The 14,387-nt window shown below is 46.7% G+C and overlaps 1 protein-coding gene across 1 annotated transcript in view; it reads left to right on the top strand.

Annotated features, from left to right (window-relative positions):
• The window catches only part of tbc1d32 (TBC1 domain family, member 32), a 348,975-nt gene that overhangs the window by 92,629 nt on the left and 241,959 nt on the right, over positions 1 to 14,387 (top strand). The window contains 2 exon segments of the mRNA XM_038799703.1: positions 3,643 to 3,702; positions 11,555 to 11,651. Of these exon segments, the coding sequence (XP_038655631.1) occupies positions 3,643 to 3,702; positions 11,555 to 11,651 (157 nt within the window).

Raw genomic sequence — 14,387 nt, 5'->3', positions numbered from 1 at the left:
GAGAACCTGATGTCCGCTGCTCCTTTTCAACATAGTCTTTTTTTTTGGTTAGAGGAGGAGGGCGGGTGGGAGACACTACATGTGTAGTGTCTCGGGTTTAGCCGCTGCCCAAATATATCAGTTCACTCACCCTCCCAGAGCGCAATTCGGCTCCTCCCACTCACTGCAAAACTGCAGGTTAAGCTTTTTTTAAAGTAGGGAATCTTACCGCTCCCTTTCAGCTCCTCCCAAGCACTGAAACTGCCAGGTGAAATCAATTCACTCACCTTCCCAGAGCGCAATTTGGCTCCTCCCACTCACTGCAAAACTGCAAGTTACGTTTTTTAAAAAGTAGGGAATCTTACTGCTCCCTTTCAGCTCCTCCCAAGTGTAGAAGATTTTAGTTTAGACGGGCAGAATGGTCGGCGCAGGCTTGGAGGGCCGAAGGACCTGTTCCTGTGCTGTAATTTTCTTTGTTCTTTGTTTGTCTGGGCTTGATTCAGCGGAAAAATTTGAGAGTTCATTTGTGGCGGGATTTTCAGGGAGTTTCCCGCCGGCTCTGCTGGCAAGTTTCCACCACTTACCAATGTTTCATGAAACTGTTTCATGCATTAATAACATTATTCAAAAACTCTTTGGTCTGTCTTTGGCTAATATTAAGGCATCTTGGGAGTGGGACTTGAATACTGAACTTTCTTGCCATCTATGGCAGTCGAGTCTTTTCATGCATTGAAGAATGTATTCTTCACACTGTGTATTAGACATGGTCTTCTTTAACTTAATAGTCAACGTAGGCTCTGACTGCCTAGGGCAAGACTTACTGGAATATACTCTAGCTGGATCCTGCATGTACGTGACACCATTTGGCTCCTGCAACACTTGCATATGCTTTGGTCATGACCAAGGCTGGCTAATTATAATAATAGTCGCTTATTGTCAAAAGTAGGTGTCAATGAAGTTACTGTGAAAAGCCCCTAGTCGCCACATCCCGGTGCCTGTTCGGGGAGGCCGGTACGAGAATTGAACCTGCGCTGCTGGCATTGTTCTGCATTACAAGATAGCTGTTTAGCCCACTATGCTAAACCTGGCCCTATAGCCCTCTGTGTTCTCAACTTTTTCATACCTATGGTAGATCTATTGATATTAACCCCTATTATGTAATAGGGCTGGGTAGCCCTGTCATGGTGTCCAGGTGGGTGCCTCAACCATGCCAGAGTGCCACCCTGTCCAGAAGCTGTCCAGCCGGGAGCTCCCTCCCCACTGGTACCATTCCACCTGGTCCCCATTCATGGGGACCAGTCTTGAACGGCGCCCAGCTAGGGTCTCCTCAGTGAGGCTGGTAGATGCGGCCTCAATCCAGCCAGTGCAGAGGCAACTCAGCTTCTACGCTGACTTCACTCTGCGGGACTGGATCCCACCCTTTGTGGGCGGGATCTGGATTGCAACATCTCAGGAGACCCGGGGAGATCTCGCAAAGTGTAACGACTGTCAGGAAGCCATTCGGGTGCAAAGCGGCCAGTAGATTGCGCCGTTGGCACCACCTGAGGTTGCGGATCAGACTTGACGGCTCCTGCAGCCTACTGTGAAGACCTTGGGGAGGCGGTAGTGTTTGGGGAGGAGAAGGTGGTGGTGTAGTGGTATTGTCACTAGACGAGTAAACCAGAGACCCAGAGTAATGCTCTGGGGCCCCAAGGTTCAAATTCCACCACTGTGGATGGTGAAATTTGAATTAATTAAAAATCTGGAATTTAAAATGTCTAATAATGACCAAGAAACCATTGCCAATTGTAAAACTCCACCTGGCTAACTAATGTCCTTTAGAGAAGGAAATCTGTCGTCCTTACCTGGCATGGCCCACATGTGACTCCAGACCCACTAACAATGTGATTGACTCTTAACTGCCCCCTCAAGGGCAATTAGGAATGGGAATAAATGCTGGCCCAGCTTGCGAAGCCCAAGTCCCATGAACACATTTGGGAATAAAAAAACCACCTTGCTGGTTTAGAAAACTCTTCTGAACAGGCAGTCTTGCAGATGGGAAAGCTGTGAAGGTTAAAAGTTAAAACCCCACTCCATGCAGGGAAACTTAGACTTCCCCTATTGGAAACCTCCTGATCCACCTATGTAACTCACCACTGTTAATATCCAGGCCTCAGTGTCTGCTTCAATTATCTCCAGACCTTGAATTGAATGAGTCAGATAGGTGGGGGGCAGGGGAGGGGTGCCTGGGGGTTGGAGCGAGGGGAGGGAGGGGCTGGGGGTGTGATTTTCCAACCCTGCTTGCGCAGGCGCAGATTGTGCTATGGCCGGAGACTCGCAAGAGGGCCGTAACGTGAAACGTGATTTGCATTGGGGAGAACGGTTGGGGGGGGGGGGGGGGGGGAGTTCTGTAAGGTTGTCTTAAGTTCATGGAACCTTTTTTTAAAAAAAAAAAGGCACCTCAAACTCTGAGGAGCCAAGCTTGCCGATATCTAGGTCCACACACCTAACCTCATGTTTAAGTGTGTGTGGATGGCAATCTGGATTGCACAGACCCACCCGGCAGGGATCGTATTGTTTTACCTGCCAGAGACCACACTTCAAAACCTTTTGGGAGAATTACGCATGGTATGGTAGCATAGTGATTAGCACAGTTGCTTCACAGCTCCAGAGTCCCAGGTTCGATTCCTGACTTTGATCACTGCAGAGTCTGCACTTTCTTCCTGAGTCTGCGTGGGTTTTCTCCAGGTGCTCCGGTTTCCTCCCACAGTCCAAAGATGTGCAGGTTAGGTGGACTGACCATGTTAAATTGCCCTTAGTGTCCAAAAAGGTTAGGTGGGGTTACTGGGTTACGGGGATAGAGTGGAGGTGTGGGCTTAATAAGGGTGCCCTTTCCAAGGGCCGGTGCAGACTCGATGGGTTGAATGGTCTCCTGCACTGTAAATTCTATAATTTTGCCCATTTTCTGACACTCTAGCTCAGCATTTACGTTAGCTGTATCAGTCCTCCTATCGGCCATCTATGAAAATTCCAGATTGTAGGCATTTTGGGGATGAATTCACCTAATAAGGTCTGGTTTGAAGCTTCTCGATGATTTCAAATAGAAGCATCCTACTTGATGGGGAATATTTTTACACCCCACTATTCTGGGCTCACGTGTCAGATTTATTTTAGCCTTTAATTATAAATATGACATTTGAAATCACATCAATGTGTAAATCTACACATGCAAACAGATACAAATGCTCACAACTATTTGTAACATTGCAGAAACCAAAAATATTAAATTGCAGAAAATAAAATGATCTTTTCAGCAAAGTATTATATGTGTAATATCAGACATATAAAAATTAAGGCAGGAGAATATGTGTACAGTGGTCATACTTGGCAAATCCAGTGTAAGCATTAAGAGAAGCAAATCCAGTGTAAACATTAAGAGAAATCATAATTAAAGGGCCATAATCCAGTTATGAATTAATATGTAATGGGAAATGATTTTATGAATCAGAATTTTGTTGGGAGTAATGGAAGTCAACTGTGCCAAACCATGTTGATAATACGAAGTTGCTTTTCAACATTTTCATACTTAAGACGTTATTTACATAAAACATAAATTAACTTGGTTCTTCATGTTCAGCTATTTGATCTTTCAGGAGATTAATACAATTTGTTCCTATTTCCTAGCATGGTTACTACAGCAGAACAGTCATTCTAAGACTCCTTGAAAATAAATACAAGTCCTTGGTAAGTCTTCCACACTTAAGAACTGTGTATTTTTCTTGCATCTTAAGAAGTAACATGAAATGTTGGAGAAATTGAAGGATTGAATAGAAAGGGTATTAATGTCTGGAAACACACCTTGGCTTCTACTAGTTGTAGTATGATTACTTGTTAGGTCACATCAGACTCACAATATATTATGCTTTATGTTTGTACGTTTTGTGATTGGAATCAAATCATACGTTGCAGGGGAGTTGTACATTTATGGGCTGGGATTCTCCGAAACGGTGGATAAGTGTTAACGCCGGCGTAAACACCAGAGCGTTTCACGCCGGCGTCATCGGGCCCCTTGGCCCAGCGATTCACTTACCTGAAGGGGGCCAGCAGGGCAGCAGAATGCTCCGCGCAGCTCCGACTGCCAATGTGGGGCCCTGCACTTGCGGCCGCGGGTCGTGGCTGCGCCGGCGGCCCTGCGCAACATGGCAGACCCACCCAGCAAGCCGGCTCCCCCCAGATTGCGTGCGCCCGCCGATTGGTGGCCCCTGATCGGAACCCTGGCCATCCTGGAGGATCCTTTCCCCACCGGTGACGGAATCCCACACCCTCCACCGGGGTGGCCGTGACAGCCGCCACTCCGAGTGCCTGCCGGTTGGAACAATGTTAGAACCACACCGGCGGGAACTCGGCCAGCTGCCGGCAGAGAATCGGCGCGAGGGCCTCTTTCAATGGCCCCCGACCGGCGCCGCGTCGACCGCACTTGCACGACTCCCATGGAGAATTGCGGGAAGGGATCACGAGTCTGATGCCCCATTCTGTGCCCCCGCGCCGAGCGCGATTTTGGCGCGGAGGCTCAGAGAATCCCGGCCAAGGTTTGGAATGCCAGGGTGTTAAACTGGACAGGCTAAGGTTTAAAGTTTGGGAGGAAGATATATTCATTAGGCTGCATCAGCCACCTTTAAGTAGGAAGTTGTTAGAGTTTATAGTGATGTAAATATTTTTAGGTAAGTTTGTGCTTTTAATATTCTGGTATACATTTAATTTCTCAGCATATCTGGGGGATCGTCAAGAAAACTGTACTTTAGTATGTGATACATATCTTCTTGGCGATTACTTGCTAACAAGTATCATTGTCCACCTAAGAAACTCCGTGTCACTGGTCATGGCTTCTATGGATTCTTGTGTGGCTGATGCGCCCAATCCAAGAGCCATATCTCCAACTGCACACTTGGCAGGTGTGTCCGGGAGATGGGATTGGTCCATTGACTCGAGATTGCTGGTACTTCTTTCTCCGGCTCCTTTTACTGATCTCCTGTTGCCATCGAGTGTTCTAGAAGAATTGTGCCCCTTTAGTCAGGAGGCACCTCCAAGAAGGTCTCTTCTGAGGTAAGCCTTCAGGGTGTTTTGAAGGACTTCCTTTGTCCTCTTCTTATTCGGGTACCTTCCTTGTGTTGGCCAAAGAAAATTTGCTTTGGCAGTTGGGACTCTGGTGTCTGAAGAACATGGTCAGCCCAGCGGAGTTGGTTTTGGGTGACCGTGGCCTTGAAGCTTGTGTTCTTGGCTCTTTCAAGGACGCTGATGTTAGTACGCTTGTCCTCACAGCTGATGCAGATAATTTGACTCAGACAGAGCTGATGGTACCTCTCCAGTGCGTTGATGTGTTGTCTGTACATAGTCCAAGTTTTTAAATCATGTAGAAGAGTTGGGAGGACTTCCGGTGGCGGCCATGGAGTGAGTGGTGGCACGTGTAGTAGCTCCCGCTTGTGGCAGTCTTTTTATGGACTTTCCCCCAGTTTTCAGTTGGAATTGTGAAGGACAAAGGTGTAGGAGTGTGAGCAGAGGAGATTGACCCCCTCATTTATGGAGCTGCGGACCAGAAGTGCCCGAGAAAGAGGAAATCAGTTGGTGCAGCAGGTGTGGCAATGCACACGGAGATGGTGGAAGGGTAGGGCCCTACCAGCTCAGTGTTTGATGGAGAAGCTGGTGAGCTTCTTGAATGAGAGTTCACCCAGCAACGGAAAGAAAGTTTTGAGGACCTGGCCCGGGTGGTGGACTCGATCAAGGCGGTGGTTGACTGCGTTGAGATGAGACTGGCAGCCTAGGGGCAGGCGATCCAGAAGTTGGAGGAGCTGGTGGGGGAGCATGAAGATCAGTTCGCCTCGACGGCAGCGGAGTTGGGACTGGTGCGGGACCAGCAGAAGCGACTGCAGGAGAAGGTGGAGGATCTGGAGAACCGGTCACGCAGATAGAACATTCGGATTGTGGATCTGCCAGAGGGTTGCGAAGGAGCGTATGCTGGTGTGTACATGGAGAAGATGCTCGAGAAGCTGCTTGGGGAAGGTGCATTTGACCGGCTGTTGGAGGTGGATCGAGCCCACAAGGCACTGATGCGCAAGCCCCAGGGGAGCGAGCCACTGAGGGCAATGGTGGTGCGGCTCCATCGGTTCCTTGATAAGGAGCATATCGTGAGGTGGGCCAGGCAGATGAGGCGTTGCGCCTGGGAAGGTGGCAAGATCCGTGTATTCCAGGACCTGGGTGCAGACCTGGCTAAGAGGAGGGCGAGCTTCAACAAGGTCAAGGCAGCCCTATACAAGAGGGCGTAAAGTTGGACTACTGTACCTGGCTTGCCTATGGCTGACATATGGGGGCCGGGAGCTGCATGTTGGCTCGTCGGAAGAGGTAGTTGAGTTCATGAACGGCAATGGACTGGCAGGAGAAGGAGGACTTTGAACATTGGTGGAGGAGATGTGAAGTTACTGTTCTGTACTGTGGATGGGGAAAAAACTAATGTTTTTGGTGTTCAAGGCTGCCATAGCCCTTTGCCCCCCCCCCCCTCTTTTTTCTTCTTTTCTCTCTTTTTCGGCTTCAGGTCTGTTTATCGTTCTTTGCTAAGGGATGAGGGCTTGGTTCCTGTGTTTGGGCTTGGTGAGGGGTTGTTCGTTTCTACTCTTCTTTTGATTGTTTGCACAGTTGAAGGGGGAGAAAGGGAATCAGCTAGGATTCTAGGCGCCAGGAGCGTGGGCTGCCAGGCAAGCTGGGCGGGCTAGTTCACGGAAGCACAGTGCGGGGGGGGGGTGACTTGGGGATCTTTATATCCGCCAATTGCAACTGACTGTCACGTTTCATGGCCCTTTTCCTGAAGTTCAAAATCTCTCTCTTTCTTTTTCCACGGTCTGTATCTCCCTTTCTCTTGCTTTATCCCTCATTTTGTATTCAAGCTGCTTTAATTCTTTTTCATGTTCAAGCTCCTTGATCTACAATTGAATTCTTGCCATGTCCAATGATTCTGACTGTGTCTCAGGCAATATTAAATGCTCAGCTACCGCCGCAATTACCTCTTTACGTATTTTGTCAGACAAAAATGTTAACTGCAATGTTTTTGCTAAATCTAAAAGCCTTTTTTTAGTCTCTGTTTGTAAGGTACTGCGTGTGACCTTCTCCACCCCCAAAAGCCTCTGAGCCTTTGAAAGAGCCATTGTCCATAACACACTCCATATTTAAACTAATATTTACAACACCTGAAAAGCAAACACAAATAGGCTCTCCCCTCACTGCCTTTAAGTTCACTAAGCCAACCCAATCACGAAAGATAGACATTTACCCCACACACCCCCAATTTGTTATGGGCCAGGGTTTAGTGAACACCAAAGTATGTCATGGAGTTCACCTGACCTACAACTGTTTATTGGTTTTGGTTATGATGAGGACAAGGGCCTGCCTTTCAGGTGTTATTCAACAGAGGCCTTAAGCACTTTTAATCAAAAACAAGCTTTATTCTACGAATGTAGTTAACATTTTTAGAAACACACATGATAAGCATTTTTATCAACTACAAACACAAATGCCCCACACAGCTACAGTAATCTATGTATAACCCTTAATAAATTCCCTCTTTAGCTGTTCCAATTTAATAACAAGATCCCATAAACCAGAAACCCTTTTTCAAAGGGGTGGCCCAGCACTGCACTCAAGACCTGGTATGGATGCTCCTGTTTCCTTTCCAAAACAGCAGGTTTGAATTTCTTCCAGAAAATAGTTATTTCTTTTCACGTTATCAAGCAGTCTGGAAACAGCTTTTAAAATGCAGATAGAGAAAAAAACTTTCTTTCAACCTGTGCAGAACAAAACTAGTTCAAACTCAAAGTGAAAGTAAAACAACTCCCAGAGCCACAGCGCAGCTCCATCCACACAATGACATCACTGAAGCCATGTGATAAGCCAAAAACATTTCTTAAAGGGACACTAACGTGAAAAGGTGGAAGTGGCCATGCTGCAGGAGATACATTTGAAGGTGGGGGATCAGATTAGGTTGAGGAAGGGATGGATTGAACAAGTGTTTCATTCGGGGTTAGACTTTAAAACGAAGGGGATGGCGATTTTGGTTAATAAGTGGCTGGCGTTCGAGGTGGGGAATATAGAGGCGGATCCTGGGGGTGAGAGATATGTTATGGTTAGTAGGAAACTGGAGGGAATGTGGGTGGTGTTGAATATATATGCCCCAAACTGGAATGACATAGAGTTTGAGAAGGGTGCTGGGGAAGATTCCGTACCTAGATTCTCATCGATTGATTATGGGGAGAGATTTCAACACGGTCCTTGATCCAAGGTTGGACCGGTCGAGTTCTAGGTCAGGGAAGGTATCAGCTATGGCGAAGGAGCCAGGGGGGTTTAGGGAGCATGTGGGGGGGTCGATGTGTGGAGATTCGGGAGGCCGAGGGGTAAGGAATTTTTATTCTACTCTCATGTACATAAGGTATATTCCCAGATAGATGTCTTTGTGATGGACAAAACTCTGCTGGCAGAGGTGGTAGAGGCTGAATATTCAGCAGTAGCAGTGTCAGACCACGCCCCGCACTGGGTGGACTTGCGAGTGAGTAAAGAAAGGTCCCAGCGCCTGCAATGGAGGTTGGATGTGGGGCTATTAGCGGAGGAGGAGGTGTGTGAGCAGGTGAGAGGGATACAAAAAAATCAATTAAAGGGGTGAGGTGGCAGAAGGTGTGGTCTATGAGGTGCTGAAGGCAGTTATTAGAGGGGAATTTACTTCTATTCGGGCACTCAAGGAGAAGGCGGAGCAGATAGAGTTAGAAAGGTTGGTGGGAGAAATCTTGAGGGCGGACAGGAGATATGCAAGACTCCGGAGGATGGGCTTTTGAAAGAATGCCAGAGGCTGCAGTTGGAATTTGGTCTCCTATCCGCAGGTAGCAGTGGGGCAGCTGAGGAGGGTATGGGGAGCGGTCGGTCTATGAATACGAGGAGAAAGCTAATAAGATGCTGGCTCATCAGTTGAGGAAGCAGGAGGTGGCGAGCGAGATTGGGAAAGTGAGGGACGCAGGTGGAAAGCTGGTTTTGAACCCGATGGGGTGAATGTGTGTTTTGAGATTTTTCCAGTAAGCTGTATAAATCGGTAACAACCAGCCGGGGAGGAGACGACGAGACGATTTCTGGCAGGTACTGGAGTTCCCGCAGGTCGATGAAGAGTTGTTGGAGGGGCTGGAGGCAATGTAATCGGGTAAAGCCCCGGGACCTGGAATTTTATGAGAAGTTCAATCATGGCTTATCTCTTCCAGGTCTCAAATCCACCTCCCCACCTGTTGCCCATATCCCTTTAACCTGTTGTTTAATCAAAAATATATCTCTTTCCAGAAAACGTTTCGTGACTCCGATTCCAACGCACGATGGAGCAGCGAGTTCCACAAATTCACTATCCTCTGTGAGAAATAGTTCCTCTTCATCTCAGTTGTATATCTACCACCTCAACCTATATCCGTGACCTCTTGTTCTAGATTTACCCACAAGGGGGAACATTTGGTCTACATTTATTTATCAATCCTATTTATTATTTTTTACACCTCGATCAGATCCCCTCTCATCCTTCTAAACTCCAGCGAGTACAAGCTCAAACTGTTTAATTTCTCCTCATATGTCAACCCTTTCTTTCCCGGAATCAATATGGTGAACCTTCTCTGAATTGCCTTTGATGCCACCATACCCTTCCTCAAATAAGGAGACCAATGCTGGGCGTAATATTCAGATATGGTCTCACCAACACCCTATACAATTGCAACAACAATTCTTTACTTATATACTCCAGTCCTTTTGCAATAAATGCTTACATTCCATTTGCCTTTTTAATTACATGCTGTACCTGTATACCGACTAGCCAGCCTTTGACTGGGTCTTCCATAACACTTCTCGATTGACTGAGTTAAAAGTCTTGGTCAGATCGATGAAGGCCATGTAGAGTGGTTGATGTTGCTCCTTGCATTTCTCTTGAAGTTGTCATGTGGTGAAAATCATGTCCATCGTTCCACAGTTTTGTCGGAAGTTATGCTGGTTTTCAGGAAGAATTTCTTCAGTGACTGGGAGAAGGCAACTTGCGAAGATTCGGGCGATGATCTTCCTGGTGATGGAGAGTAGGAAGATTCCTTGGTAGTTCCCACAGTCCACTTTATCTCCTTTCTTGAATATGGTTGCGATAATGGCATCTCTGAGGTCAGCAGGAATTTATTTCCTGTCCCAGATTTTCAGGAATAGTTGCTGGAGATGAGGGGTGATCTCTTCTCCTCAAAGTTTGAAAATCTCTACAGGAATCCACTCCTGCGGCCTCTCCATTCTTCAGGTATTTAATGATGGATTCAACTTCATCCACGCTTGGTGGGATTCCCAAGATCATATTTGATGGGGAATTAAATATTCCCCATCAAACATGTCTTCATCGATGATTGCATCATTATTTAGGATTCTTTGAAGTGCTGGTTTAGCTCACTGGGCTAAATCGCTGGCTTTTAAAGCAGACCAAGCAGGCCAGAAGCGCGGTTCGATTCCCGTACCAGCCTCCCCGGACAGGCCCCGGAATGTGGCGACTAGGGGCTTTTCACAGTAACTTCATTGAAGCCTACTCGTGACAATAAGCGATTTTCATTTTTCATTTTCAAGTGTCCTCTCCATCGAAGGCTGATGATTTCTCTGACTCTCAAAGGGTTCTGTCTTTACTCCGCACCGGTTTAAGGCCTAGGATGTTCGGTCCATATATTGCTTTGACACTGAAAAAGCCCGGGTGTTGTGCTTGTCGCCGAGGAGTTGCAGCTTCTTAGCTTTCTCAGTCCACCATTGGTTCTTGATTGTGATACATATAACATGATTGTGAAAGAATGCTGGTCTGAAGGATTGCTAAATAACAGTGATCAGTTTGAAAGTAGAAATACAAAAGCTTATAGTATGCACTGGTGTTCATTGTAGCGTTAAAATATTCATTTGAAATTACTGTTTCAGAAGGAATTCCTCAATTTTGTTTTAAAAAAACTGAAGACTGAGTTATTGACTAATTTTGCAGCACATTATTTTCCAATTAGAGATCCAATTTATTAACTGCACCAGGTCATGCAGAGAAAATCTGAAATTTAGTGATGTCTCTTTAATTAATGGAAGATCCTTGATTTAGAAAATGTGTGGTAATTATCACTTTAATAATTCCCAGATTTCCTTGAGATAAGAAAATCATTAACATTTTTGGACTTCAAAGATTGTTAAGAATAAGGAAATGTGTTGTTCCAAATATAATGTATTTTTTATAATTAGCATTAGAAAAGCAAATATATTAATTACTAAGTCTATTGAAGCCGTGCAGCTTCGATCAAGGCATTCAGAGGAACTTATATTATTAATTGAAAAAAAAAGACTTTGCAGGTTACGGGAAAAGGCTCTTTTGAAGAACTGGTGGAGCTACAACCTTCTATGCTGTAACAATTCTGTGTTGTAACAATTCTGTAATTCTCTTATATGCCGATTATAATAGCTACAGAGAAAATGTTCAGTGCTGAAGTAGTAATATGAAGTGTCATTGCAAAATTTAAAGCATTCATTATATATTTTTGTACAGATAAATGCCGCTGTTCGCCAGTGCTTAAATTATTTTGATTCGAAAAATTTAGAGGACAATGGTACTGACAATTTATCTACTATGCTGTATCACCTAAGTAAGTAGCTTTGCTATCTGTATTCTTATCTTTAGAGCAATGCACTGAAAAAGATTCAATCAAGTATTCATATGTAATTTTTATTAAAAGTCATGAGATAAAATAATCTCCTTTTTCACATTTTCATCCAAATTTACACCCACCAACAAACAACCAACAGTAACAAATACAATGTCAATCCCCTGGTCAACAATTCCTCACTCCCACCAACCCCCAAACAACCCTCAACATTTTAAATACAAACATTAAAGAAAAGGAATCAGGAATCCACCATCACCCCATTCATAGTCACCAACAACAGACACAATCCCCCCCCCCCCCACACACACACACACCACACACACACACACAATGTTCGTTGTCATTCAATTCTTGAAAGTGCATAATGAACAAAGCCCATGAATTGTAGAACCCTTCCATCCTTCACCTCAACTCGAACTTCACCTTCTCGAGTGTTTAAAAACTCCAACAGATCCCCTCGCCACGCCAGGGCACAGGTGGAGAAACTGACCTCCACTCCAACAGGATCCACTTTCGGGCGATCAACGAGGCGAAGGCTAAAACATCTGCCTCCGCACCCACTTCCAACCTCGGCTGATCCGATACCCCGAATATTCCACCAGAGGACCTGTCTCAAGCTTCACATGTACCACCTTCAAAATTACCCTGAAGACCACCCTTGAATACCCCTTAAGCTTTGGACAGGACCAAAACATACGAACGTTGTTTGTGGGGGCCCTCCCCGCAACGCTCACAAACATCCACTACGCCCTCGAGTCGGCTCACCCTCGCCTTTGTGAGGTGTGACCTAAACACCACCTTCAGCTGTATCAGCCCCAACTTCGTGCACAAAGTTGAGGCATTCACCCTCCGAAACACCTCACACCACAACCCTTCCTCCATGCCCTCTCCCAACTCTTCCTCCCACTTTGTCTTAATCCCCTCCAACGGTGCCTCTTCTTCTCCCTGAATCGCCCCATAAATCGCAGACACCACCCCCTTCTCCATTCCCCCTGTCGTCAACACCTCCCCCAGCAGTGTGGAGGCTAGAGCGCCTGAAAGTTCTGTAACTCCTTCTGAGCGAAATCTTGGACCTGCATATACCGAAACAGTTCCCCTGCCCCAACTATATTTCACCTTCAGCTCCTTCAGTCCTGCAAACCGGCCCCCTTAGAAATAAATCCTTTAATGCCCACTTTCCTGGCTCAAATCTGTGATTCACCCGAGTTGGCATTTCCCTTGACCCCCATACCCAGCCTAGCAACTGCCTCCAGATTTTCAACGTTGCTGCTACTACTGGACTCCGAGTATTTCCCCGGAGTCATCGGGAGTGATGCTGTTGCCAACGCCATCAGCCCCAACCCCCTGCACAGACTCCCCTCCATTCTAACCCACTGGGAGTCTCTCTTCCCCCCCCCCCCCCCCCCATATAAATAAGGTAATCATCTTTTCAACCTCCCTTGGCAGGAAGATTGGCAGGTACAGGAAGAATAAACAAAAATCGCAGCAACACGTTCATTTTAATTGTCTGTACCCAATCTGCCAGTGACAGAGGGAGACGACCCAACCATGTCAGAACCGCTTTCACTCTCCCCAACAAACTAGTAATATTAAACCTACGGAGCCCCCCCCAAATCCTGTGCCACCTGCACCCCCAGATATCTAAAGTGAGTCCCCATTCTACGGAATGGTAGCCCCCCCACCCCTGCTGAGACACACACAATATTCACTTTTTTCTAAATTTAGTTTATATCCTGAAAAAGGCCAAATACTCGTAGTTGCTCCATTATGACCCCCATCGACCCACTCAGTTCCGATACATACAACAGCAAGTTGTCCGCAGACAAAGATTCCCTATGTTCCCCCCCCCCACATTATCCCTTTCCACACCTCCGAACTCCTCAATGCGATGGCCAATGGCTCAATTGCAAGTGCGAACAACAGGGGATCATAGGACAACCCTGCCTGGTCCCACACTGCAGAGCAAAATATCCCAAATTCATGTTATTCGTGCGGACACTCGCCCTCGGCTCGCTATACAGCAGCCTTACCCAATCTGCAAATCGTGGCCCAATCCCAAACCGCTCCAGAACTGCCATCAAATACCCCCACTCTGCTCGGTCAAACGCCTTCTCGGCGTCCAATGCCACAACCACAATGTCCCTCCCCTCCGCTGGTGCCATGACCACATTCAATACCCTCCTAATGTTCAAAAAGAGCTGCCTCCCCTTCACAAACCTGTCTGATCTTCCCCTATCGCCTTCGAGAGGCACTCTTCCAACCCACCTGCCAGTGCCTTTGCCAACACCTTTGCGTCCACATTCAAAAGTGAGATGGCCCTGTATGACCCACATTCTGTTTATCCTTCTTGAACAACGGGGAGATCAATGCCTGTCCCAAAGTCTGTGGCAACGCCCCCTTTCCTATCGCCTCCTCAAACATCCCCACCATCAGCGGCGCAAACTTATCTTTAAATTTCTTGTAATACTCAACCGGAAACCCATCTGGCCCTGCTACCTTCCCCAACTGCATCCTCCCATTCGCATCTTTTATCTCCTGCTCCGCTATCGCCCCCTCCAATATGGGCCTGTCTCCTCCCCCAACCTCGGTTATTCCAAACCATCCAGGAATTCGTGCATCTCCCGATCCTCACCGGGTGGCTCCGACCTATACAATCTCTCGTAAAACTCCTCAGACACCCTATCAATGTAATCTGGAGCCACCACCAACTTCCCA

The sequence above is a fragment of the Scyliorhinus canicula genome, chromosome 6, assembly GCF_902713615.1.
Source record: "Scyliorhinus canicula chromosome 6, sScyCan1.1, whole genome shotgun sequence".
NCBI lineage: Eukaryota > Metazoa > Chordata > Chondrichthyes > Carcharhiniformes > Scyliorhinidae > Scyliorhinus > Scyliorhinus canicula.
This window is presented reverse-complemented; position numbering and strand designations above follow the sequence as displayed.